The sequence below is a fragment of the Podarcis gaigeae genome, assembly GCF_964106915.1.
Source record: "Podarcis gaigeae genome assembly, chromosome: 3".
Taxonomy (NCBI): Eukaryota; Metazoa; Chordata; class Lepidosauria; order Squamata; family Lacertidae; genus Podarcis; species Podarcis gaigeae.
The window spans coordinates 117,700,478-117,728,331 of NC_139680.1; the positions used below are offsets into that span (position 1 = coordinate 117,700,478).

General features: G+C 46.5%; 1 protein-coding gene and 1 long non-coding RNA gene across 5 annotated transcripts in view; both read right to left on the minus strand.

The window, feature by feature from the left end:
* Positions 1-27,854, minus strand: part of MSRA (methionine sulfoxide reductase A) — a 210,307-nt gene that overhangs the window by 58,067 nt on the left and 124,386 nt on the right. For all 4 annotated transcript variants that reach the window (XM_083733806.1, XM_083733807.1, XM_083733805.1 and 1 more), the window contains 2 exons: positions 27,082-27,186; positions 11,195-11,301 (listed from right to left, as the gene is read on the minus strand). In XM_083733806.1, the coding sequence (XP_083589932.1) occupies positions 11,195-11,301; positions 27,082-27,186 (212 nt within the window). The remainder of the gene's footprint in view (positions 1-11,194; positions 11,302-27,081; positions 27,187-27,854) is intronic.
* Positions 7,742-10,067, minus strand: LOC310842203. Its single transcript, XR_014562994.1, has 2 exons — positions 8,158-10,067; positions 7,742-7,776 (listed from the first exon to the last, which is right to left on the minus strand). It is a non-coding gene; the product is annotated as an uncharacterized lncRNA (long non-coding RNA).

The following is a 27,854-nucleotide window of genomic DNA, read 5'->3' on the forward strand; positions in this document are numbered from 1 at the left end:
ACGAGATGGTGGGACAGTGTTCTTGAAGCTACTAATATGAGTTTGACCAAACTGCAGGAGGCAGTAGAAGACAGAAGTGCCTGGCGTGCTCTGGTCTAGGGGGTCACGAAGAGGCGGACACAACTAAACAACAACATATTTCTTGGCATTGCTAATACAGCTATGAATTTATAACATGACTCTGGGCATGTAGAAAGTGCTTGCCCCCTCCCTGCTTAGCAGAGCTGGAAAAAGCTGAAGCAGTTGCGCGCCTGCATGCTGGAAAACCAAGGCTGGTGCTTAGAGTCTGAAACATTTATTTTTAAAGAGATAGGTAGCCGTGTTGGTCTGCTATAGTCAAAACAAAAAAAATTCCTTCCAGTAGCATCTTAAAGACCAACTAAGTCAGTTCTTGGTATGAGCTTTCGTGTGCATGCACACTTCTTCAGATATCTGAAGAAGTGTGCATGCACACGAAAGCTCATACCAAGAACTGACTTAGTTGGTCTTTAAGGTGCTACTGGAGGGAATTTTTTTATTTTTAAACAGAATGTGTGAGAGACGGAAGGAGGCAGAGAGAGAGGGGGGGGCACGGATCAAAGGAGAACCGAGTCTAAAATTAAATCTGGTCCAGGTGCAGAATGGCCCTCTCGGTCCCTCAATTGTCATAGCAATTCTGATGACAGCTGTGCTGTAAATGGAAGTTAATTATAATATCTGAGGCCTGTCATCTGCATTTCCGCCGTTTGAACTGGCAGGAGGAAAGGCCCCCACGCGCAACTGCATCCCAAGCAGTTCAAAAGGAAACGCAGCGAGATGTTAAACAAAAGGAGCCCACCGCTCTCGCACTTCCCAGCTTGACGACTGTCCTTTGGCGACACCCGCACTCGAGGGTCAAGATAATGGCCTTGACCGGCAGGGGACCAAGGCGGGTGGGGAGGGGAGGGGGCTCTGGAGAGCGCGAGCCGGGCAGGGTGCGCAGCTGGCCGTTCAAGTGACCTCTTGGGTGATGCCCTTCTTTGACATTGCCTGTTAATGCGTCCCGGGCGAAGGGTTGATGGGAAACAATGGCAGGCCGGCACCCTGCGCAGGCAACCCTTGACACGGCGGGCCTTTTCTTCCTCCTTTTGAGGATGCAGCCAATGGGCACGTTCCCCAGGCTGGCTGCCATGGCAACCACACTGCAGCTCGGTAGCACATTCGAGGCCTCACGTGAAAGAAGATGAATGTGCTGCACGGAAAGGGGGGGGCAGCAAGGAGGCGAGGAAGGAGGCCGAGAGGCAGGTGATCGCGCTCAGAATTATACATTCCCACCAGGGGGAGCGAGTCCTTTTTAAAGTGCAAAGATGGACCATTTCCATTTTTTAAAGTGTCCCAGGCCCTCCTCACTGTACACAAACACACCACATATATAACACACCATATATATATATATATATATATATATACACACACACACACACACAACATATATACAGTGGTACCTCGGCTTACATACGCTTCAGGCTACAGACTCCGCTAACCCAGAAATATTACCTCGGGTTAAGAACTTTGCTTCAGGATGAGAACAGAAAACGTGCAGCAGCGGCGCAGTGGCAACAGGAGGCCCCATTAGCTAAAGTGGTGCTTCAGGTTAAGAACAGTTTCAGGTTAAGAACGGACCTCCGGAACAAATTAAGTACGTAACCAGAGGTACCACTGTAACACACTATATATATATTGCATGTTTTATTTTTTATATATGTTAGGGTTGCCACATTTCAAAAAGGGGAAATCGGGACACAAAAGTTGAGGTTTTGGCCAAGTTTTTGTGGCCAAAGTTGTTGATCCCAGACGCTGTATATGTGTGTACACACACACACCATTCTTCTCCATTACAGACCTGAAGCAATGATTGTTGTTTTAAAACCAAATGCAACTCTGACCCAATGTTTTGGGAAGATGGGAAAGAATGCCTTCCTGCACAGAGAATCTCTTTTCTCTCTCTAGTGATTTGCACAGGAAATTAATGATACATGAACCCCGAATTCATTGCACTGGAATCCCAAAGAAAAGACCCCCCTGAAATGTCTGTACAATTGAAGAAATCCACATTTAACTACCCATCCTACAAAGTTATCACTCAGACTTTTATCATTTATGTAAGTGGTGATACTGGAGTTGCACCAGTCGTCACTGCTCAAACAAGAACAGCTGCTATCTGAACACCACAAATGGTAATCATTGCTGCCAGACCTCAGGCAGAGTGTCTATGAAGTTTCCTTTGCACCAGGCCTGACTAGTGCTTAGTTCTGGGACCTGCAGTCTGGACAAGGCTCACACCTGGAACATGTAATATACTAATGAAGAAACAGGTTCCTTGACCATGTGTGTAGTCAGCCCAGTGGGCAAGGAGACGGGCCTTTCAGGATGAAGTGTGTGGGTTTCAGGTAAGCTTCTAAACTTTAGACTTGTAAACAAGGCGCTGTCTGAAAGTAACAGCAGCAGCAACAGGGATATACTTACATTCCATTCTTCAACTAAACCTATCTAGAGAAATGAGTAATCAGCTCATCACAATTAAGCCACTCTACCTGTCTTGAACAAACCAATAAACTGAAACTAAGAAACAAAGCTATATTTGCAAACCAGGTGTTAAGATCCCACTAACACCGCAGAACACATTCCACATTTTTACATGCAGTACCATGAACATTTATATTCCGCTTTCTCCTCTACACTACAAGCTTTGTATAAGGCCAGTAATCCTTTCAACTCTGTAAGGAAAGTAAATATTATTGTGTCAGAACTCGGGTGGATAAAGGCTGAGGGTGAGCATTAACGGCTGGGTTCCAGCTGCCCAGGTGAGCTATGCTATCTGACATCTTTCGCTGTATCCTTAGCTGCAGGCCCAACAATCACCATTCACGAAAGGCTGGTTAATTTGAGTTTCGAGGGAAATCCCTGAAGCTGAAGATCTGAGAGTTTTTTGAAAAGCCTGTAAGTATTTTCCCAGTAGCCGTCTACAGAGCACACTTATTTTTCACTACCAATCAATCCCCGAGGTTTTAGTCAACCAACTCAGTGGTTCCCAATAAGGGGTCCATGGACCATTGGAGGTACGTGGAATGCACCTAGAGGGTCCACGGCCCCTTCCCTTGACTCCCCTGCAACTATACTTTTGTCATTTTCACATTGCAATACAGTGGTACCTCGGGTTAAATACTTAATTCGTTCCAGAGGTCTGTTCTTAACCTGAAACTGTTCTTAACCTGAAGCACCACTTTAGGTAATGGGGCCTTCCGCTGTCGCCACGCTGCCGGAGCACAATTTCTGTTCTCATCCTGAAGCAAAGTTCTTAACCTGAAGCACTATTTCTGCGTTAGCGGAATCTGTAACCTGAAGTGTATGTAACCTGAAGTACCACTGTATCACAAATGTTATGGTCTGTTTTAGCGCTGTGCGATTTTTCAATATACAGCCATGCCTTGGTTCTCAAATGGAATCTGTTCCGGAAGTCCATTCGACTTCCGAAAACGTTCAAAAACCAAGGTGTGGCTTCCGATTGGCTGCAGGAGCTTCCTGCACTCAACTGGAAGCCGCAGAAGCCATGTCGGACATTCAGCTTCTAAAAAAAACTTCGCAAACCAGAAAGCTTACTTCCAGGTTTGCGGCGTTCGGGAGCTAAAACGTTTGTGTCGCAAGGCGTTTGAGAACCAAGGTACGGCTGTAGTGGTGACAACACTGCGAGAACTGTTTGCAGGTACATATGCAGCAATGTATTGCGAGGGAAAACAGGGCAGTTGATTTGCAGGCACTGCCGGAATTGCGCAATGATCTCGGCCGATAACACTGTTTATCTGAGACCAGGGCAGCTGATTGCCCTGACTTCAAGGCATCGTGGCACTACTCTCCCCTGGCACTGAGGCAGAGCAGGAAAGAAGAAGCCACAGTGGACATGTATTTTCGCTGGCTGCCATTGCTGGCTGTCCCGCTGACAGCAGCTGATGCGTCCCCCCCCCATCCCCTCCCACTCAAGCCATGCTGCGGACGTTACTCCACTTCCTCTCCTCCCCCCACCCATCCAATCTCTGTGACTGCGCCTTCCCTCATCCCCACGCCTGATCTCCAATTTCAGACATTGTGATATATCAGAATATCACGGTGTTTAGCTGCTGATATATCATAATGTTGAAAACCAGACTTTCACTCAAACCTAGTCTGTTTTTTTAGTATACCTAAAATCCTCTGAAGAAGTGTGCATGCACACGAAAGCTCATACCAAGAACTGACTTAGTTGGTCTTTAAGGTGCTACTGGAAGGATTTTTTTTTGTTTTGACTAAAATCCTTTGCTTATTAGGGGCTACACCACATTTTGTTCCAGAATTTGCCTCGCAGAGATAACTACCATAGAGCTATCAAAATTTTCAAAAGACGAAAAACTATATCCGTATGCGACAACGGTGGCCAGAGCTTTGATAGCTCAAGGATGGAAACATCAAGAAGAGTTTGGATTTGATATCCCGCTTTATCACTACCCGAAGGAGTCTCAAAGCGGCTAACATTCTCCTTTCCCTTCCTCCCCCACAACAAACACTCTGTGAGGTGAGTGGGGCTGAGAGACTTCAAAGAAGTGTGACTGGCCCAAGGTCACCCAGCAGCTGCATGTGGAGGAGCAGGGAATCGAACTCGGTTCACCAGATTATGAGTCCACTGCTCTTAACCACTACACCACACTGGCTCTCGCCGACTATCGAGGAATGGCAAAGATGGTAGAGTATGCAGAATTAGCCAGGCTGACGGGACGAATTTGTGAGCAGGACGACCAGACGTTCCAAAAAAACTGGAAGAAATTTATAACTTACCTTGAGAAACACTGTTTAAATATAAGAACACTGGCAGGTAGAGGATAAACCTTACAATGTATAATTGATGGAGCATTCTATATGAGATTATAGAAAGAACCATGTATAGATATGAACAGTATGCTGATACAAATCAATGTGTACATGTTTTAGTGTGGAAACAAGAAAACCAGAAGAGGGGTAGAGGGAAGTGGTAATCCTGAGAGTTTTAGGTTACTAATATTGTAAGAATGTATAAATATACAATACGAAAATAAACAAAAATTGCAAAACAAAAATTCAAAAGTAAAGGGGTCCATGGCTTGGCTATTGATAAGTACGGGGTCCTGGGTAATTAGCTAATTGGGAACCACTGAACTAACTGATTGATGGAAATAAATTCACAAAAACCTCCAGGCAACTGCTTTCTCCCCTTGAAGATAGAGAAGGAACAGTGACTTTAACTCAATAGCCAAATAAACATCACTACTCATTCTTCGATTTATGCTTCTGCATTATAGTTAATACACCATGGCCAAAATGTTTTCAAACATTTATAGATATGCCCTTCAGTCTCAGCCACTATTAATGTGACAAACGTAGTGTATAGCCCTCATCACCAACCCCTCTACAAGTTTAGTTCCCTGTGCTGGATTTGTGAGTAAAACTAAAGAGCAGCTGAGCTTTTATAAAAAGCGTACAGGTGTTTTCTCCTTGGTTCCTGTTTCCAATAGACAACAAATGGGGATACATTATAGGCCGTAAAATGGAAGCTGAGAGCATCAGACATGTGTATCAGATGGCAGGAGGGGTATGTGCTAGCCTGCAAAAATTGTGATAAAAGGGTTGGGAGAAGGTGTTGAAACGTATTAAAGATTCCCACACAAGCTCAGGTACAGTAGTGGATCCATTTGGGCAACAGACAGAAACTGAGCATCCTAGACCCAAGCACACATCCTGTTTCTAACTAGGCTCCGTTTGGGGTAATTCCCAGTGCTGAGCTGCTTTTTGCAGAGCAAGGTTTAAAAAGCAATTTGTTGTTTTCTCCTTGAAAAAGGATGGCGTGCCTGTGCTCTTCCTCTGCTGGTTCCCGTGGACCAGGGAGTATTGTCAGGATTCATTCTTGATCTTGTTTGAGTGTGCCAGTTTCGGTAGTGTTTGATTTTGGTGATCAGAACCAGCCCTACCCTACAGGACTCACAGCTTTCCAGCTGCCCTACATTTTTAAAGCACATCTGCTGGCAAGCTGATCTCCAGCTGTAACAGGGAACTCTGTGTTCCTGCCTTCTCTTGCTCTGGAATGTTTCCCTGGATTTGAGACCTACCTGGACTTTGGATTTCTACTGGGACCCACTGGCCTGCCGCTCTCAACTTACTTCCTTTCTGAATTTCTGCTGCTTTGACCAAGTTCTGCACTCTGTGGGGCCTTGATCCTGTAAGAAGCATTGGCTCTCGCTAATACCCAATAGCCTACGTAGGGGAAGGGGGCACATACCGATGTGGCTACTGAGAAAAAGGCAACTTCAGCCAGTATAGGAAGGAGTAAATGTGAGCTGCTTCATTTGACTGCGCTGCAGTCATGTCTCAAGGCCACCAGAGGGCAATGAAATAAACCAGGTTCTCCCGTGGTCATAATTCTGAATTTCAACATCTTACAGCAGGCAAGTCAATTACAGCAGCTTTCCCCTTTGCTGCAATAAAATGCCATTGAATAATGTGGATGTTTATTTGCTGTGGCAGTTGATACTTAACACCAATTTGCACATTTGGAAGAGATAATGACAAGTTTGGAGGGGCGCGGGGGGGGGGGGAGATGATCACGCAAGATATAATTAAACAATTGCAATAGTAAGAAATGATTACACCAACACAGAAACAGGGCAGGTGATGCCCAACAGTTGCACAGAGAGATAAATGGGCTATTTAGCATCAGCAACAACTGCAGAGTCAAATATATTAATGCCATTAATGCGGATTCGAGGCAAATGTCTGTCTTGGAGCACACCGTGCAAGTGTCCAGAGTCATGAAGTGCAACCCACAGATATTCCTGGGACACCACCACACGTGCCAGAACCAGCTAAGGACCTAGCCTATCCGTGGCATCCCTTGGGCTAAGAGATTGTAGGGCTCTGCACCCAGCTGACATGTCCCTTCTGTGACTGGTCCGAATAGAGGCAAAAGAGCCTTGATGAGAAACAGGTGACCCTGGACGGGATCTGCTGCAATGGATCTTACAATTCTATTGGTGGATGGAGCAGATCAGAAGGCTTTCTAGGGGTCAGAGATTACTTGAACTAACCTGGCCTACCATAGGGACGGAGGGGAATTTTATTCGATCTGCATGTTCAAACAAACTAACCTAAATCACACCTTCCAGACTAACACACAGACTGGAATACAATTGTCTTTGGATTTTGCTCTTCTCCAAATGGTATGATACAGATTTCAGCTCTAAAATGTACCCAAATGCATTAAAAGAAATACGCGCTTTATGATAAATTATGTTTAGAAATGAATGCATTGAACTAAAGTAGTCCTTAATCAAAATGTTGTGATAACATATATATTCAAGCAACGTCTAAATACAAACTTACAGACTTTAAAAGAAAAGAAAAAAGCAGAATGAAAAAGCATGTGTGAAATCAACCGAGACCAGAAACAGACTGGCCCTTAGCCTATTTATGGGTGCCTTTACTGCTTTCATTCTATTTTGCATGTCGTAAAGTTTATGATATACTTTATGGAAGTGTGGCTTATGTACAGTATATTTCAATAAATAAAATTAAATAAGTTTCTTTAGAGGCTTCCTTGATGGTATGGCTCTGCAATTCTCTTCTTCAGCCAGAGCTGGACAGTGTCACAAAGTCTGAATTGATGCCTGACACCCTTTGTGTCCCATGTTCAGAACCAGCTGTGGGCTTCAGTCCAGGCAATGACCTCTGCGGGAATATTTGCAAGCTCCTCCAGCCCACCTTAATGGGACGCAGGTGGCGCTGTGGGTTAAAGCCTCAGCGCCTAGGACTTGCCGATTGAAAGGTCGGCGGTTCGAATCCCTGTGGCGGGGTGCGCTCCCGCTGCTCGGTCCCAGCGCCTGCCAACCTAGCAGTTCGAAAGCACCTCCGGGTGCAAGTAGATAAATAGGGACCGCTTACCAGCGGGAAGGTAAACGGCGTTTCCGTGTGCGGCTCTGGCTCGCCAGATGCAGCTTTGTCACGCTGGCCACGTGACCCGGAAGTGTCTCCGGACAGCGCTGGCCCCTGGCCTCTTAAGTGAGATGGGCGCACAACCCCAGAGTCTGTCAAGACTGGCCCGTACGGGCAGGGGTACCTTTACCTTTACCTTTACCAGCCCACCTTCCCAGCCAAAAACATTTAATACTGAGAAAAGCAGGTATAACATGCTGATTGGCAATTTACTTATCCCCACTGACTCAGTCCACAAGTCAGATAAGGAACACACAAAAGCAACTGCTCCAGATTTTCCAGGGCGTGCTTGTTGCACCACAGAAGGACAGTGAGAGAAATCCCCACCCCAGCACTCCTTATGACTTAAGCCCTAAGCAGAGGCTTAACACCCACATCTGCTAAAGCGGTCTCTAGTTCACAAAATCTTATGCTATAATAATACTGGTTATCCTTTAATGTGCCACAAGCCTCTTGGTTATTTTTCTGCTGCAACTGACTCTCTTTGCCTGGAAGTTGCTCGCTGAAAATTACAGCTAAACGACACTAAATTGCACCCTTCATTCACTGAGATTGCAGAAAGATTATTTAACATACTGTATATTAAATATCTAAGGCTGCAATTCCATATGTACTGAAGCCCCGATAGGGCTCATTTTTTCCAGAAGACACTGCACATTACCTAAATTAAGGACAATATTGTCCCAAGAACAGATAAACATGTTTCATTTAAACTTCCTATGAATAATTCCACTGACTCGATCTTTCAAGAAACATCTGTGCTGATAAGCAGGAAAAATGGTAAAAAAGGGGAACCGCCGAATTAAAATGCAAGAATATTAGCATGGGAGGAACCAAGGGAACAGCCTGGAGTAAGGCAAAAAAGAGAACAACGAGGTATACATGGAATAAGTAGTAAAATGAACCACTCCAGAGATAAGGAGACATTGAGAAAGAGTCTGGTGAGTATGTTTGGAACAGCACCACCTCTTTCAATTCATCAAAAGACTCTTCAGTCTCCTCCTTTAAGGAAGTCAAATATGCATGGGCTACAGTCTCTCTTGAGACTGTATCATCTTGGGCTGCAAGTAGGGAGCGACTGTGTTGAATGTACCCGTGTGCACAACCCCCTACCCCACCCCAAACCTTTGCCTGTGGAAAGGTATCCTATCAGTAAGGAGGAAAGGGAAGCAAAGGACTGGCTAGAGGCATAGAGACCCTCACAAATCAGGCTGCCATCCCTGATTAGAGGGCCAACGCTTGCGTGGTCGCGCGGTCACGTCTGACCTCCTATCAGTCAGACACAGGCCAGTACTTATCCATCCAAGTTGGCAGCCCAAAACAGACAGACAATGACAGGACTGCCAGCTCCAGGCTGAGCACACCAGGAGGGGAGCTGCGGACACTGAACCTCAGCTTGTGGGAGCAATGAAGGGAGTCAAACCTGCCAGCTTAAAATCTGCTTAACCCTTCACAGGACACAGCTGACAATCTGTGCCAAGCAATCCTAAATATATAGGTCTGGTACTGCACTGTCCTGTCCCCCTCGACCCATCCTCACCCTCTCCGTCTGGCATTCATCATGGCAAATTTCTGGAGGTGAGGAAGGAAAGAGTTGTCCTTTCAACTTTCTCCAGGACCGAAATCAAATAACAGCACTTAGAGCAAGAATGCCAACGACATAACTAGAACTACCTACAGCCCTCTGGGGAGGAAAACTATACTGTAAACCCAAGTTTCAATGGTTGCCAGCTGACAAAGAGAGCAAATCCAATATGTTTGGGGGTGAAAAGTCAGAGGTAGAGCATATGCTCTGCAGGAGAAGGTCTCGGGTGTGCAAGGATGATGCTATTGAGTGCTTTAGTATGTAAGGAAGTGGCCAACTTACCAATTGCCAGGCACTCTTGAGGGCTTTACACCTTAAGAAGAGCCTGCAGGATCAGGCCAATGGCCCATCTGGTTCAGCATCCTATTCTCGCAACAGGCAACCAGATGCCTATGGGACTTCCGAAAGCTGGATCTGAGCACAACAGCACTCTCCCTACCTGCGATTCCCAACAACCTTCCAAGATAAAGGTAAAGGGACCCCTGACCATTAGGTCCAGTTGTGGCCGACTCGGGGGTTGCGGCACTCATCTCGCTTTACAGCTTCCGGGTCATGTGGCCAGCATGACTAAGCCGCTTCTGGCGAACCAGAGCAGCGTATGGAAACGCCGTTTACCTTCCCGCCGGAGCGGTACTTATTTATCTACTTGCACTTTGACGTGCTTTCAAACTGCTAGGTTGGCAGGAGCAGGGACCGAGCAACGGGAGCTCACTCCATCATTGCGGGGATTCGAACCGCTGACCTTCTGATCGGCAAGTCCTAGGCTCTGTGGTCTAACCCACAGTGCCACCCGCGTCCCAAACCTTCCAAGATACCTCCTGGTAATCAAGAGCTCCTTGATGTAAGCTCATGTCTGACTACAGAGCTGGAAACTGACATACTGTTGAAGTATCTCTCTCTAGCGCATTGTTCAAACTCTTTTTAGGCTTTCCTCCGGGAAAATATCATTAATGAAGGCTTGGGTTGACATGGACCAATGGTAAAGCCCAAGAGGTTTGGCCAGTGCTCTGTGCAAATAGCAAGGGCACTGCTGAATGGGACTCTGAATCTGACATAGGTTCCTCGAGAAATGGATAGACTCAGTGGCAAGCAAACAGATAAGGAAAGGGCTCCCTCGGGGGAGGAATATGAAAAGCATTGCTCTGGTGCTGAGTTCTTTTTGACTATGACTGCCAAAAGTGTTAAGAAAAAAAGGATAATGCCGGCAGATTTAAATGCAGAAGAAGAAGAAGCTGCAACATTATAAACCAATGTCATGCAAACCCCAGATATTCCAACAGGGAGAGATGGCAACATCAGCATGGAGTTCACGGTTCAGAGTGATGAATTCTCTCTTCTGCTAGGTGCGACACCATGAAACAAGGATAGCGAGGCCAAAAGGATCTCTCATGTGAGTGCACTAATAGCCAGGCAGGAAACCCAACAGGGAGCTAGTCTCCAGGAAGGCTGGAAAACTCACGCTGGTACTTAGAACTCTGCAAAACTTTGCAGCAAAGCACAGCCTGATGGCTAAAAAGTTGATGATGGATTTTCCACCCAAAGGCCGGATGCTTGTGGGGGACCTGAAAGTCCCCCTCACTGTTAAGTTCTACTCAGCCTTACCTTTTGGTAATCTTCTTTGGATCTCAAAGCAGCCTCCATCTGTTCTGGGGAAAACGTGTAGATGGCAGACCGATACTGTGTGCCGAAATCATTCCCCTGCCTCATCCCTAAGATTAAAGAAGAAAAAGAAGAGGAAGGTGTGGGTGGCTCAGTTCTACATCCCAGAGGGTGAAAATATAACCAAGTAATCTAATGTTAATGTTGTCCTGCCATAGGATTAGAAAAACAAGCCCTCCGCGTGTTGTACGCCCACAGTTGACATTTTTATCAAGTATTTGCCTCTTGCTTAACCAGAAGTGAATGCATATTATGGCTTGGTGACATCACTGGCAGCCAAGTACAGCTGTAAGGCATTAAGAGAAATCAAGAGAGTGATTGCAATATGTGCTGTCATTTAATTCACTGAAGTCAAGAGGCTGCTTTTAAAAAAAAAACGAGAAGGGGGTATCATAAAATCACTCAAAGAACCCAACTGTAAAGAGGCCTTTAGAAACTCTCTAATGAGTGGGGAGTGCTTATCAGAGGAGGCGGTTCTGCACCCTTACAGGAGCTGGAAAGTTCCCCCTATAATCCTGCTCTGCTTTAAATAGAAGGAGGTCCCTGTGCTGGCTCTAGGGCAATAGAAGCCCAAGGCTCATTTGTTACTTCGTCACTGGAGGGAAATGGGCTGAAGATTAAGAGAGGGCTGCATGCCACTGTGAGAAGCCTGAGTGGAAGTATGGATGCACACACCAAATTGATGGCATTATGCTGTGAGTTGGCGCACAGTCAGACAAGGTGGAGTGGCCACTGACAAAGGCAGTTCAGGGGTAGCAAGAGCCAAGCCAAAGTTGGCTCCGACCAACTTTCTGGCACTTCTTAAGCAGCCAGGGAGAATGGCGGTTGGTGGAAACAGTTCAGGTAAGGGAGGAGCCAAATGGCAAGGGATAATGGCAGAAGCAGTGAGCATGAGACCATCCCTTAAGGTGGCATAACAGGGCAGACCGCCTTTGCCTCTCGTACACAAGCCACCCCATGCGTGTTGCACCCATGGTTATCTAAATGACTCTGGGACTGCGCCACTGCTGTGCTGCGTTGTCAAACAGTTTGGACTTGCTTGTGAAATGGAATAGTTTGCCTGCTGGACTGCAAAAAAGGCAGGCCAGGGGAAGAGGGAGATTTTGCCGCCCTGTGAGGCAATGCACGTTTTGTATAAGTGCCCCATTTATTGCTGCTGTTTCATATAAGTGCACCATTTATTTTCAAGAGAACATAATAATAATAATAACAACAACAACAACAACAATAACAATACCATTATTGTCATTGTACAACCTGTGTACAATGAAATTAAATGAGCCTCCCTCCCCCCCCCCAAACACTCAATCTCTTATCAAACAACACACCACCTTGCAAGTCAATTTCACTATGTTATTTTTCTTTCAACAGCCTAACAGCCCACGGATAGAAGCTATTTTTTAGCCTGTTGGTACGGCTGATTATACTTCTATATCTCCAGCCTGAGGGTAGAAGATTAAAGAGGTGCTGGCCGGGGTGTGAGTCATCCCTGAGAATTTTTCTCGCTCTCCTAAGGCATCGATCCCTTGCGATGCCATCCAGCGGATTCAAGGGACAGCCCATGATATCATGTGCTGTATTCACCACCCTTTGTAGAGAATGTCTGCCCGTGACTGTCAGGCCAGCATACCACACTGTGATACAATATGAAAGGACACTTTCTATTGTGGACCGGTAAAAGGAGTTCATCAGTTGTTGTTTAACATTATTCTTTCGCAAAACCCTGAGGAAATGGAGTCTCTGTTGGGCCTTTCTGACCACCTGAGTTATGTTGATTTTCCAAGTGAGGTCCTCACTAAGGTAAACTCCCAGGAATTTAAAGGAGGAGACTCTCTCCACACAGCCCCCTGATATACAACAGGAAGGTTCCCCTCTCTTCCTCTGGAAGTCCAACACCATCTCCTTTGTCTTACTAATATTTAGGTGCAAGTTATTCTCTAAGCACCATGTAGATACTTTTTGTTTTTAAAATAATATTTATTAAATTTTCCAGAATAAAAAGGAAAGATAGAAAGAAAGAAAAATATAGTTTACACTTAGTTTCAGTAACATCTTTCCCGGACTTCCCCCCCCCCTCCCCCTCTTGTATTCCATTTCCCTTAAGTTGATTCCACAAATTCTTACCCCGAATTTTAAAGCCTTATTATAATTTTAAATAACCCATTTATTCCAAATTAATTTATCTTATTTATCTTATTTAACCATTTCTCCTTATATTTTATATACTTCCCTAAGGTCGACCCCATTTCCCTTCCACGAATTCCCCTATTTTCAAACAACAAATAAGAAAAAAAGAAAAGAAAGAAAAAATATGTAATTTTACAGCCTTTGGGTTCCAAATCTCCCCCCCCCCCCCAGTCCCCGGTTCCGATCCCCAAAGTTCATCCATTGTCTACTGCCAGCCTGGTGCATCCACGTCTATATCTCAGTTCCACTTTGCCGTCTTTTGATAGCTTTTAATTTCAGAAAGTCCAATCTCGGAGAAACTCTCAGAAAAGTTCATTCTTCTTCCATCCAGACCTCTATGTTTAAGAGTATAACTCAAATTCTGTTTCTTGATCCTTTTAAAGTCTGGATGTTCCAAATGCTCCAACTTCAAGTTTAGTCCAGCTCTTATTCCTCAGGTTGCTTTTTCCTGTTCTGCTGCAGAAACCTTCTAATTCAGAAACTTCTTGTTCTCCACAGAGGCTTTTGTTATTCAGGAACATAAACTTACGTCAAGTCCCTTCCTTTCTTCAATAGATAAATCCATTGTCTCCTTTAGTATAGAGACCTCTGTAGACAAAATAATGCTTCGTTTTTGCAGCTTTCCCAAGAGATAACAAATCCTGCTCAAATTCATAGTATTTTTCCACTTGCTGCTACTGTTGCAATGTCCCAGCCTCCCTCTAGAGGGAATATGGTAACTTAATTTCTTTCCAGATCAGACCCGAAAGTCAAATAACTTGTTGCCTTTATTTCCAGTAATTTATGTCCAAATTGTATCAAATCTAACCAGCAAAGCCATCGTAACAAAGTTCTCGTTTATTTTCCTGCTTTGACAGCTACTTTGACAGCTGTCAAAGTTTCTGTGTCTCTTCGCCAGTCTCTCATAGCGGATCGTTCCCGGTTCCCGGGGGGGTTGCACTTTAGTTCCTACAAACCAATCTTCTCCTCCAGCACAATTATTGTAATTTCCCTTCGTGAAGTTAATTTTTTTTTCAAGTAAGCAAGTTCATCTCTCGATCTTAGTTGTCAAATCCTTGCGTTAAGCCATCTACAACATGGGGGGCGGACTTCCTTTTTGCACCTCCCCCGCTCACTCCAAATTCGTAGATCAAATTTCCCTTTTAAGTCCAATAAATTTACTCACGGGTTGTTCTTTTTAATCCAAATCCGAAATTTCCAAAGAAGAAGTCGTTGCTCTCCGCCGAATGGCATGCGGCTTCGCTAGGCAGGGGAAGCAGTGGACTCATAGCACCACACACACCCCGTCACCCGCTCCGTAGCCTTTAAAAAGGCTCCTTCGCGGGTCGGGGGGCGCAAACGGTGCCCGCTAAGTCACCAAGTCCATGGGCATCTCCGCCCATGGTTTTTGAGGGTCCCCGCGTCGCCGGCACGGCAGGACCCGACCCCTACCCAGCAGACTCCCTCCGGAGCTCGGAGGGAGTCCGCCATTCGGCGATGGCGCCGACCCGGAAGTAGATACTTTGTAGATACTTTTTGAACCTCCCCCCTGTACGCTGTTTCATCTCTGCCTGCAATCAATGTGGCCTTTTAAAAAAATCTTTTCTTCTTCTTCAAAGCAGCACTGGTGCTTACTATCAACTCCCCCGGCAACTATTGCTTGTGGAAATTTCAATAAGGAACAAATGAGGCAAGAAATTCAATTTAGGAAACAATAGTGTAGAATGACCGATCCTGATAATCCTTTCTTTGTCAGGAAGAATGTCTACCCAGGCAAGCACTACGCTGCCGGTGTGAGATGTGTCACCTTATATTTCCACCTGGAATCCTTAACTCCCCCCAGTGATGCCTTAATCAAAAAATCTGGAGCAACCTTAGATTTGTATCACAGTTGCCAAAATGGAAGGTCTATTTTCCATTTTTGGCCAGGCGGTTTGAAAGTCGCATTTTTCAATACAATGTTTGGGTTCCTGAAATTCGTTCCGATAGTGCAGATAAAATATCAGGGGTAGAATTCTGCAGGGTGTGTTCCTGGTGTGTGAAAACAGTCCCGATCCAAGGATCCCCAGGCAGGCACCTCCAGGTGGTGGAGACTTCAGGCACTATCCTGGCGCCTGGGCATCTTCACTTGGTTGCAAGTGACTGATAGCCTGTTGCAAAATCCACCAGGTGCATTTCAAACGCTGCATATCACTATTGAAACTTCAGAACCAAATTCCCACCTACATAGAAAAGTCATATCTGCTTCTAAAATAAATCAAAACTCAGGTGTCACTTAACCATCCCCACATACCGTATTTTTCGCTCCATAAGACGCACCTTTTTCTTCCTAAAAAGTAAGGGAAAATGTCTGTGCGTCTTATGGAGAGAATGTGTGGTCCCCGGAGCTGAATTGCCCAGGGGGGAAAAGCAGATCATGCTCCTTTTTTTGAAAGAGGGAAGTGGGTGTTGAAACAAAGCCACTGATCTGCAAGCGATCGGGAGCAAGATAAAGGACGCTAGCAATAAAGGAGACTGCCTGGGAGGGGGGAGGTAAAGAACGAACTTGCAAGGAGAGGAGACAGGAAGACTAAAGCAATAAGGAGAGAAATTAGAAGAAAGGGAGGGGCAAAAAACTGCTCCAGCTAAGGAAAAGACACTAAGGCAAACGAGGGAAGGGAGTGTTGAAAGGAAACAGCTGATTGGTAAGCAACTGGGGAGGAAGATAAGGGACACTAGTGATAAAGGAGGCTGCCTGAGAATGGGGAGGTAAAAGCCCATGGACCCTCAGGATTTTTACATTGGGTCACCCCAAATTCACCATCAGATTACATAGCATGTCCATGGCTACAGCCTGCACCAAACACACACACACACACATCCACTGTTGCGTGGGGCCACAATGACGCAAAAATGTGTTTAAAAAGCACGGATCCACATGGATTCTCAGGATTTTTGCATTGGGCTACCCCAAACTCACCGTCAAATTTCACATGTCTGTGGCCACAGCATGAGCCACAAAAATCATACATACACTGTTTCGTTCAGAATATTTTTTTCTCTTTTTTTCCTCCTCTAAAAACTAGATGCGTTTTATGGTCAGGTGCCTTTTATGGAGCGAAAAATACGGTATATCTGAGCCCAGAGGGGTGGTGCATCTGATGGAAAAGCCCTGCTCCACTTCCCCACTGACCTCATTCCACATACGAAAGAAATCACAAGCTGGACCCACTCTGTTGATCTTCAGGGGTGGCTGGGTCTGAAAAGACTTGCTCCCGAAACTGTGTGCAGAAACCTGGCCATTTAAAGCTTTTCTAGTAAGTACTAGCACAGGCATAGGCAAACTCGGGCCTTCAGATGTTTTGGGACTACAACTCCCATCATCCCTAGCTAACAGGACCACTGGTCAGGGATGGTGGGAGTTGTAGTCCCAAAACATCTGGAGGGCCAAGTTTGCCTATGCCTGCACTAGTACTTTAGAGTTGCAGACAGTCTATGAGAAGCCACCATGCAGCTGCCCTACAATTGGCTGAATATGAATTAATGTATATATACTAATGGAGCCTGGTCTGCTATGGAAACTTGTTGTCATGCTGACCCTCAGGAACAAGAAATGCAAAATAGTTTGAACCATGGGCATCTCTGAAACAAGGACCACCTCACCCAGCCAACACTAAGGATTCACTTGTTCTACTGATTTTAAGCATGGGTTTAATTCTCTCACCAGAACCAACAGAATTTAGAACTGATTGACTTAGACCCGGGTCATGCCAGTTACACAGAGAAAGGTCTCTGCTCAGGGCTGGTGCATTTGCTTAACCTGCAGAATATCTCAGGTTCAGTCCTCATCATCTCCAGGTAGGACTAAGAAGGTCCCTTCTGAAACCTTGGAGAGCACTGCCATGAATACTCCAGAAAAGACAAAGAGTTAGATGGATCAAATGGTCCGATTCAGTATGCTTCCTGTATTCCCGAGTTGCTGTGAGCTCTCTGTTAGGTAAGTTCTTTTTTTTTTCCAAATACATTTTTATTAACATTATATACATAACAGGCATACAAACAAATACAAACAAATACAACAAGAAAAAAGTAAAAATATACAAGCCAAACTTTTTCCTCTCTCTAACTATACAAAGAGAGATTAATCCGGCTACTTCACAAAAAAGGAGAGGGGGGAAAAAAACCCACCTCCTGAACTTCCTTCCATCCTTTTGGTAAGTATCGAATGTTTACTTCCATTCACGTATTTGATTTTGATCTGTAAACCTAAATTCACACGCTGGTAGTATTGTTCTGACCCCGCCAGTCACATTAACCATTTATTCCAATGTAGTTCCAGTATTTACTCCAATTTTTCAGAGATTTCTGTTCATCATGGTCTCTTATTTTACCTGTTAATTTATCAAGCTCAGCATATTTTATCATTTTAATTTGCCAATCATTTATATTGGGGATAGTTTCCACTTTCCAATATTGTGCCAACAAAATTCTCGCTGCTGTGGTGGCATAGAGGAATATCGTTCTATCTTCTTTTTTAATATCTTTATCCAACATTCCCAGCAAAAAGGCTTCGGGTCTTTTGGGGAAGGTGTATTTAAATATTTTTTTAAGCTCATTGTAAATCAATTCCCAAAAGCCTTTCACCTTTTTACATGTCCACCATAGATGATATAGGTCACCCTCCACCTCCCCACATTTCCAGCATTTCTTATCCTTTAATCTATACATTTTGGCCAACTTCACAGGGGTGTGATACCACCTGTATAGCATCTTCCAAATATTTTCTCTCAGGGACATACATGCTGTAAACTTTATGTTACGGTTCCACACTTCCAACCACCTTTCAAAGTCGATGTTATAACCAAAATCAATTGGTTAAGTTCTAAAGATTTTTTAAAAAGCAAACCATACCTTGAGCCAGAGGTAACAAGGGTCACGAGAAAAAAGGTGTCTGTCAGCTTTTCCACCCGAAGGCTGGGCAGGGTGGCAGGGAAAGGCACACACAGACACAACCACACTTGCCTCTGTGCAGGAGTTAGGATGGAAGAGCCACAGAGTAAAGCAAGGTTTTTGCTTACAAACGTTTTGCTCTGGTGAAGATTATAGTGGTCTTCAATGTGCATATTGCATGTTAGTTGCCAAACCTGATGCACTAATTCTCAGCTGTGCATCATGCAGGTGAAATTAACTTCCAGTAGCACCTTAAAGACCAACTAAGTTAGTTCTTGGTATGAGCTTTCGTGTGCATGCACACTGTGTATCTGAAGAAGTGTGCATGCACACAAAAGCTCATACCAAGAACTAACTTAGTTGGTCTTTAAGGTGCTACTGGAAGGAATTTTTTTTGTTGTGAAATTAACTGAAAGTGAAAGAAAAACTGTTCAGCTAAAACTGTCGGAAGTTGTGAAAGGTGAGCAGTATGTTATAGAAACGCTCCACAGTAGCTGAAATATGGCACAGGAATTGAGATTATGCCGTGCTTCAAACTGGATCAGGAGCACACCAGAATGCAGACCATAATATGTTGCACAGCTGCCTAAGCCTCCTGTTCCAATGTAATGCAACAGTGTCATTGAGCCAGGAAGCAAAGGCGGCCTTGAATGCACCCAACAATGGCTACCATATCTAAGAAGCATTTTGTAGCCACAAAAAACTCACCGGGTGTTGATAAGCTACAGATCGGGCAGAAGCCAAAATTAATCCTTGCAGTGGGATTTGCAACTAGATGAATAATCCAGGTCTTTGACCATGTTACTTTTCAAAGTGGAATCACCAAGTTTAATTCAGTTCTAGTGTAAACTTGGATTGCAATGGCATTTTGAGAGTCACACACACGGCACTCCCAATCTCCCCCTCTCATGAAAGGCAAGAACCTAATGGAACCATTTTCCTTTCCCCTCCATTCTCAAAGGCTCCAAGTGGTAATGGAGACAAATTGCTACGCTCTGAAACGCTCTCTGGCGTGGTGCAGTGAAAATGTAAAGGGCAGCTCATAGCTCTTACTTTGGTTGTAAAAATGTATCTTTGATTTACAGAGTTTTCTGCAGCTGTCACTTGTCTTCTGATATATCAATCCGCGATTTTCCTCCCCCCACAATCAATAACTGCTGAGTTAAGACTAATAAAACTCCCTTCCTGCAGCTCATCATATGATTATTTAGCAGAAGTCATTTGTACCGTGTCGCCCTGGCTTCATCTCATCATTCACTGTAACGATTCCTGCGAAAAGAGCTTGAGAGTCGCCAATGGGAAAGGGAAATTTTTGAAGAGAAGGCATGTTAATGAGCTGGCACTGAGGCCGTCCCACTTGTTTGGCAAGGGGAGAAGCTCTACACCCAGAGGAGGAACTCAGCAGCTAAGTTCCCGGCTGCAACTGTCCTTGGTGAAGCTCTAGGCCACAAGGAAATCAGAGCCTCTGCTTTACCAAACTTAACTGCCCGTTTCAGGTTTCACAAAGGCATCAGCGGGAGGTGGAGCAGAGGTGAAGAGACACTACTGCCCCTTATGCTTTGTACCATGGGTAGGCAAACTAAGGCCCAGGGGCCGGATCCGGCCCAATCGCCTTCTGAATCTGGCCCGCAGGTGGTCCAGGAATCAGTGTGTTTTTACATGAGTAGAATGTATCCCTTTATTTAAACTGCACCTCTGGGTTATTTGTTGGGCCTGCCTGGTGTTTTTACATGAGTGGAATGTGTGCTTTTATTTAAAATGAATCTCTGGGTTATTTGTGGCGGCATAAGAATTCGTTCATGGGACGCGGGTGGCGCTGTGGGCTAAACCACAGTGCCTAGGACTTGCAGATCAGAAGGTCGGTGGTTCGAATCCCCGAGACAGGGTGAGCTCGGTCCCTGCTCCTGCCAACCTAGCAGTTCAAAAACACAAAGTGCATGTAGATAAATAGGTACCGCTCTGGCGGGAAGGTAAACGGCATTTCCATGTGCTGCTCTGGTTCGCCTGAAGCGGCTTAGTCATGCTGGCCATATGACCTGGAAGCTGTACGCCGGATCCCTCGGCCAGTAAAGTGAGATGAGCACCGCAACCCCAGAGTGAGTCACGACTGGACCTAATGGTCAGGGGTCCCTTTACCTTTACCCTTTACCAACCCCCCAAAAAATATAGTCTGGCCCCCCACAAGGTCTGAGGGACAGCAGACCGGCCCCCTACTGAAAAAGTTTGTTGGCCCTTGCTTGTACTATGGAGTCACTTGCCAGTCCAGGAGCCCGAAGGGTGGGATATTCAAAGGACAGTCAAACCAGTGGTTCATTGTTTGCTAAGAAAGGCTTGTGATGGAAGTTGAAGCTCAAAGAGTTTTGCTGTAAGTTTGCTAGAGAGAACTCTGTGAGAAACTCTCAATGTGCTCTGCCAGGGGTGTTGCCATATATAGTCTCACCTGCCTGGGCACACTCTACTTTGACTCTCTTCATCTCATCACCAAACCAGAAATCTGAGCACAATGTGCATCTCTGCTCCATTGCTCAGACACCACCTTAAACTAGACTCAAGCATGTCTTTGTAATGCAATCACCATTTTAAGCCTGCCTGAACAAAGTTCCGATAATATTCTAGTGGGAGAAGCTGATAAAATGTGGGTTAGACGGTGTTACTGTTATGTGAATTTGTAGCTGGTTGACTCCCTCCTCATTTTTAACATGTCAAAATGAAATAGCATGCTCATAGCAGAATGCATAATGGTGGCTTAGGCCTCCTTTCACATTCTATATGGGTACAGCTGTTCTTCCACTCCTCTAAGAAGACACATCTGTTCATTAGGAAAAACAATGTAATTTCTAGTGACTAATTTTAATTATTTGCAGATGATAGATTCCTTGTGCATCTATAAAAGGCTCAGGCTTCCCCGCTCGGTGACAAACGAACAGGCCCTTTAGGCAAAATGGGATGCAGTAATGAAAATCTGATACAAACTGAGAGAATGGAGCAGGTTGGTCTCTTGAGAAAAAGAAAAGGGGATTCCCTGAGTCCTCCACCTCATCAGCTGATTCAGAGGTAGCAACCAGAGCAATAAACTGGTTTCACAAGCTTGGCTTGCTGTGCAGCATGGTTTAATATTCAGTTGCTGCTGAGGTCTGATTACAGGATTCATAAGGTCCTTTTGAAAGCTGTCAATGAGCTATGAGTCACATATCCCACCACTGCCTCCCTCCCAAGCCACATCCATGGTGGAGGAGGATATGAAACCCCACGGAGACAGCATAGGTAACAGGAGTCAGAGTTGCATCCCATGCTGGAAGAAAAATATGGTTGGAGGCTCACCAAAATGGCATACAATGCCCAGCATGCTCACTGCAGCTGAGCTACTCCACTAGCCAACTAGAGGGAAGGGAAAGGGCTGGGCAAGCTTAAAAAGTAGCAACAGACAGGGCAATAGGAGGAAAGTGGGGAATCTTGGATCATCCCCCCAACCTGCTACCTTCCAAATGTTTTCGACTGCATCTTCCAGCAGTCCCAGTCAGCAAGGTGCTTCAGACTTTAACATCAACAGTAACATCTAGACCATGGGAGTGTTTCAGCCACGTTCTTGAGTTTCTTCAAAATCTAAAATACTGTATTTTTCGCCCCATAGGCGCACCGGCCCATAGGGCGCACCTAGTTTTTTTGCGCAGCTCTCCCACGGCTTGCAGAGAGCTGCCTGCACCCTCCCACAGCTAGCGGAGAGCTGCGCGAAGCCCGAAACCTGGGGCGTGCAAAGTCGCGCAGCTCTCCCATGGCTTGCGGATAGCTTCCTGAAGCCTGGAGAGCGAGAGGGGTCGGTGTATACCGACCCCTCTCACTCTCCAGGCTTCAACCAAAGCCTGTATTCGCCCCATAGGACGCACACACATTTCCCCTTCATTTTTGGAGGGGGAAAAGTACGTCTGTCAGGGAACTGCCATCAGAAGAACAGGTGGTAGAAAGGCTCCAGGAGAATAGGAGAGACTCTGCAGCAGAAGAGGGAACCAGTAGGGGGAGAGCAGGAGCTCAAAGGGAAAGGGAGTCGGAGGGGAGGCTCTGGGATACTTCCAGTGAGAACAGTGAGGAGGTAACAAGACCCCCTTTAGCAACCCCCACCCCTCGCCGGAAGCTGTCACGCAGAGAGTCCAGGAGGCGCATGTCCGTCAAACAGCTTTTATGTTGGAGTAAGTTCCGTAGACGCCCACTGTCGGATTCTACCAGCAACTGACGGAGTCATGCTTTGGGGGGCTCCGTTAGAGACTTAGGTTGGCTGACCAGCCAAAACCCGGAGGGATCAAGCTTTACGCACAAGCAGCTCATTATCCCATCACAGCAATCCGACAGTCTTTGAAAGCAGCTTGTGCAAGCAGAGGGCATCATGAGCGAACCAGCCGGAACCGGAGGAGCAGGAGCTGGAGCTGGAGCGGGTCCAAGCCTGGAAGAAAGGTACAGGGCGTTGGAGGTCCAGCTCGCGCTGCAAACGGCGAGGCTCGAGGAGAGGAGGGCTCAAGATGCGGATAAGGGGAAAACCACCCCACTTGCCAGAAAGGTGCCTGGATTGGTGCAGAAATTTGGGGGGGATCCCAGGAACTATCAAGCCTTTAGAACAGAGATGCAATATGCTCTCAATCTACTGTTTGATGACTTCCCCGATGAGAACTCTAGAATGGCGTACGTTATTGGCCATCTAGAGGGAGGGGCGAAGGACTGGATTAGACCCCTGATGGCAGCCAACAATGAAATCTTAAAGGACACGAGGAAGTTTTTTCGCGCCATGGACTTGATGTTTTCCAGCGAGATTGAGCAGGGAGTGGTGCGCAGGCAGTTAATGGTGTGTAAACAGGGGAGCCGATCTGTACGTGAGTACTGGACTGAGTTCACCATGTTGATACATAGACTGGGGTGGGACCTAGCGAGTGAACCTATTCAAATGCTGTTTGAAGAAGGGCTCTCTCCGGCAGTGAAAGATGAACTTTCCCGGGCACCTAGGGCGGAGTCTATGGATCATCTGACTAAATCTGCACTGTCCATAGGAGCGCGCCAGGAGGCAAGAGCTTTGGAAAAGCGGGAAGGAAAGGGGGAACGTTGGAAGGACTTCCGCATTCCAGAGATTCCGGAGCAGCCTTTCCCGCCAGCAGAGCCGATGGAACTTGGAACAGCGCGCGCGCGCGCAGTTTCAAACACCAGTGAAGGGCGGAGGAAGGAGGGAAAGAGTGCCAAGAAATGTTATCTCTGCCAACAGCCAGGTCACTTTGCCAGAGTCTGTTTGCAAAGGAAGGAATGGCAAGGGATGGCGGGAACTATTGGGGGGAAGGAGGAAGAAGCGCAGCGGGCGTTCGAACGCTTAAAGCAGGCGTTTGCGTCGGAAGAGCAACTTTTGCACGTGGATCTACAACAACCAATGAAAGTGGAGACTGACGCGTCAGACCGAGCGGTGGGGGCCGTGCTTCTCCAGCCGGGAAAAGATACGTCTGAATGGAGACCGTGTGCATTCTTCTCGCGGAAGTTGAACAAATCCGAGAGGAACTACACAGTATACGACCGAGAACTGCTCGCCATTCATGAAGCATTCCGGAAATGGCGGCACTTGCTGATTGGGGCGCAGCACAAGGTTCAAGTCAGAACTGATCACAAAAATCTGGAATACTGGAGAACAGCCCGAGTGCTGAACCAGAGACAAGTGAGATGGGCCCAGGAGTTCTCCAAATTCCACTTTGAAATTCGTTACGTGCCAGGCTCCGAGAACGTAAGGGCGGACGCTCTTTCCAGGAAACCTGAGTACTTAGAGGGGGAGGGAGCACCTGAGGAAAGGCATGTAATCCCTGAGGACCGCTGGGTGTGTGGGGCGGCTTTGGTGGGGCAGAGGGAATTGATAGCGAGTACTGAGAACGATGAATACGCCCAAGAGAAACTAAGAGAACTCAGGAGGACAGAGGAGAACACAGGGGGGTTTGAAGAAAAGAATGGGGCGTTGTATTACAAAGGGGCACTGTACATACCCGATGGGGAACTGAGGGGCAGAGTACTCAAGCAGTTGCACGACAGCCCCACAGCGGGGCACTTCGGGCAGCACAAGACCATGTGGTTGGTTACCAGGGAGTTTTGGTGGCCCAAGGTGAGGGAGGACGTATGGGAATATGTCAGGGGGTGCGACAGGTGCCAGCGAGCGAAAGGGGAGAGGCTGACACCGGCGGGGCTATTACAACCCTTACCCACACCAGAACGGCCATGGGAGGCAGTATCCATAGATTTTATGACGGACCTGCCAAAATCCAAAGGCAAGACAGCGGTCATGGTGGTGGTAGATCTATTAACTAAGATGTGTCATTTTATAGCCTGTTCACATGCGGTCACAGCGGAGGAAACCGCCAAGTTGTTTGTAGAGCATATTTTCAGGTTGCATGGCGCCCCCTTGAGGGTTGTCAGCGACAGAGGGAAACAGTTTACTTCCAGGTTCTGGAGGAAACTCATGAGCTTACTGCACGTGGAAATCAATTTTTCAACTGCCCGGCACCCAGAAACAAATGGGCAAGCGGAGAGGGCAAGCGGGATTTTACAACAATACCTGAGGTGTTATGTTCAGGACAGAGAAAATGATTGGGTAGATAAGTTACCTCTGGCAGAATTTGCCTACAACAACGCAGAGAATGTGTCCACAGGGATGAGTCCCTTTCTGGCAAATTATGGGTGTCATTCCCGGGCTTTTCCAGGAGAGGGAGGGGAGAGGTGGAGCGTGCCGGCGGCGGAACATTTTGTTGAAGAGATGGAAGCGATCCACCGTCAGCTCCAACTCAACTTAGAGAAAGCCAAAGAAGAATATAAGAAGCAAGCAGACAGAAATAGGAGGGAAGGTGAAACTATAAGGGTGGGAAACCGGGTGTGGCTATCCACCCAAGGACTACCGTTCAAGGGAGGGAGTAAGAAATTGAGACCCAAAAGATTGGGACCCTTTGAGGTCATACAGCAGGTCAACCCAGTAGCATTCAAACTCAGATTGCCCAGTCACATGAAATTGCACCCAGTATTTCACAGGTCATTACTGTCGCCGTACCGAGAGGGACGTGAGTGGGGGGAACGTGAGAGGGAGGTCACCCAAACGCCCGTGATAGAAGAGAGAGAACGCGACATGAACGTGGCAGGAATCATTGATTCCAGGTGGAAGGGGAATCAGGTGGAATATTTGGTAGAATGGGAGGGGGAAGTAGAGTCAGAAAACACATGGGTACCAGCAGAGGCAGTCAATGACGAGATTTTAATAGAAACGTTTCATAGGCGTTTCCCAAGGAAACCGCAGCCCATGGCACGATTTAGAAGGGAACATTTCGGGACCACCGATGAGGAAGGGGAGTTTGAAGGGTTCCCAGAGTCAGGGGTGGATGAGGAAGCAGACTCCGACGAAGAAGAGGAAGACGGGGCAAGAGACGGTAAGCCGTGGCAAGAAGTGTTTGAATCCACGGACGACGAGGAGAGTTCCTTCAGGGGCTTTCCACCCTCACCGCCAGTGGGAGAGGAGGCGGGAGGGGGTGAAGGGGGCCCTGGGGGGGAGGTGGATGTCAGGGAACTGCCATCGGAAGAACAGGTGGTAGAAAGGCTCCAGGAGAATAGGAGAGACTCTGCAGCAGAAGAGGGAACCAGTAGGGGGAGAGCAGGAGCTCAAAGGGAAAGGGAGTCGGAGGGGAGGCTCTGGGATACTTCCAGTGAGAACAGTGAGGAGGTAACAAGACCCCCTTTAGCAACCCCCACCCCTCACCGGAAGCTGTCACGCAGAGAGTCCAGGAGGCGCATGTCCGTCAAACAGCTTTTATGTTGGAGTAAGTTCCGTAGACGCCCACTGTCGGATTCTACCAGCAACTGACGGAGTCATGCTTTGGGGGGCTCCGTTAGAGACTTAGGTTGGCTGACCAGCCAAAACCCGGAGGGATCAAGCTTTACGCACAAGCAGCTCATGATCCCATCACAACGTCCTATAGGGTGAAAAAAATGGTAGCAACCCGAAAATACTTATCCCAAAGCTACTTCAACCCGAGGTATGACTGTACAGTTATACCTCATGTTACGTTTGCTTCAGGTTGCGCAAGTTGCGTCCCACAGCTACCCAGAAGTAACGGAACAGGTTACTTCCGGGTTTCACCTCTGGAACAGATCCCGTTCGCAACCTGAGGTACCACTGTACTGCTTTCAGCCTGCAGATACTTCAAGGGAGGAGCTATCAAACCAGAGTACCTGGCTAAGACAATTGTCCAACGCACTGGTGCTAATGGTCTCCGATCAGCAAGCCCCGCAACCTCTCGCTCATTTTTCTCTAATCGTAAGAGATACCTGTAATTCTGGAAAGATGAAAAAACCGCACCAAATTCACAGAGGATAAAGCTCTGTGCCTGAGTGAAATCATCAACTGCGAAGAGGCCTTTAATTTGAAAGACAAAAGATCGCATTAAGGAAGAAACTGTAATAATCAAAGGTGAAAGGAATGTCTATTGTCTTGTTCTCTGTTCTGTTCCCTCCTCTCTCTCTGTGGGAATTTTCACAGCCAGGCATCTGTGGGGGGGTTGGGGGGGGGCTGCCTTGCACGTTTCCTGCTCCTCATTCTTCCCCACCCCATCAATAAATGCCGGCAATCATACTCTCAAGCTGCGGTGTGATTTCAAGGTTCATCTCTTCCTAGCAGCTCGAACACTAATTATCCCAGCTGTAATTAGTAAGATAATTAAATACTGGCTCGCTCATCACTCTACCTTGTGTCGGGTCATGATTCTCCCAGAAGACCTTGAGCAGTTTCTCAAAGCTGATGGTTTCTGGCTGGAATACCACTCGCACAGCTTCGGTATGGCCAGTCCTCCCTTCAACGAAACGAAAAAGAAGAAGAAGCCAAAGTATTAATCACAAAAGGCCACCCCAAAAGAATGGGCATCTGCCTCGCCAATAAATTAAAACGGCAATATAAATATGGGGATAGGATAGGGGTTTCTAATTTGCTCGCAATTTTACCACATCACTTTTTCAGGTGGTTTGAGAGGAGCATTTGCAGTGCATTGCGATGGATTCCTCAAGCAGGGGCCTTGCAAGTCGATCCCAGAAAAGCCAGCTGGCGAACATTTCGCTGTAGCAGCCATGATGTTGGACCACAAGGAAAACTAAGCCAGAACCTCTGCTCTGCTCCACAGTTCATGGCGTGAGGAAGGCTGGGCTGAAGTAGTGAGGCGTTCTCAAAGTAAAGGAAGGATTGAACTCTGATTAATAAGAATACACACAGAGGCTTGAACCAGCAAGACTCTGGGAAGGGTGCCTATAATAATCTCTCTCTCCAGCCCCTGGCCCAGGTCGTTTTATTCACAAAAGAGCTTTTTACAAAGTGTTCGGAAGAACCAATCAGATTTCTTCTGAGCATTTCAACAAACCCCACGTGGGGACAAAGTTAAAACTACAAACACTAGTTAAACATGCATACTTTTGGGGTAAATGAATGAAAACTACAAGAGAGTGCATTCAAGAACCCCGGAGGTCATAA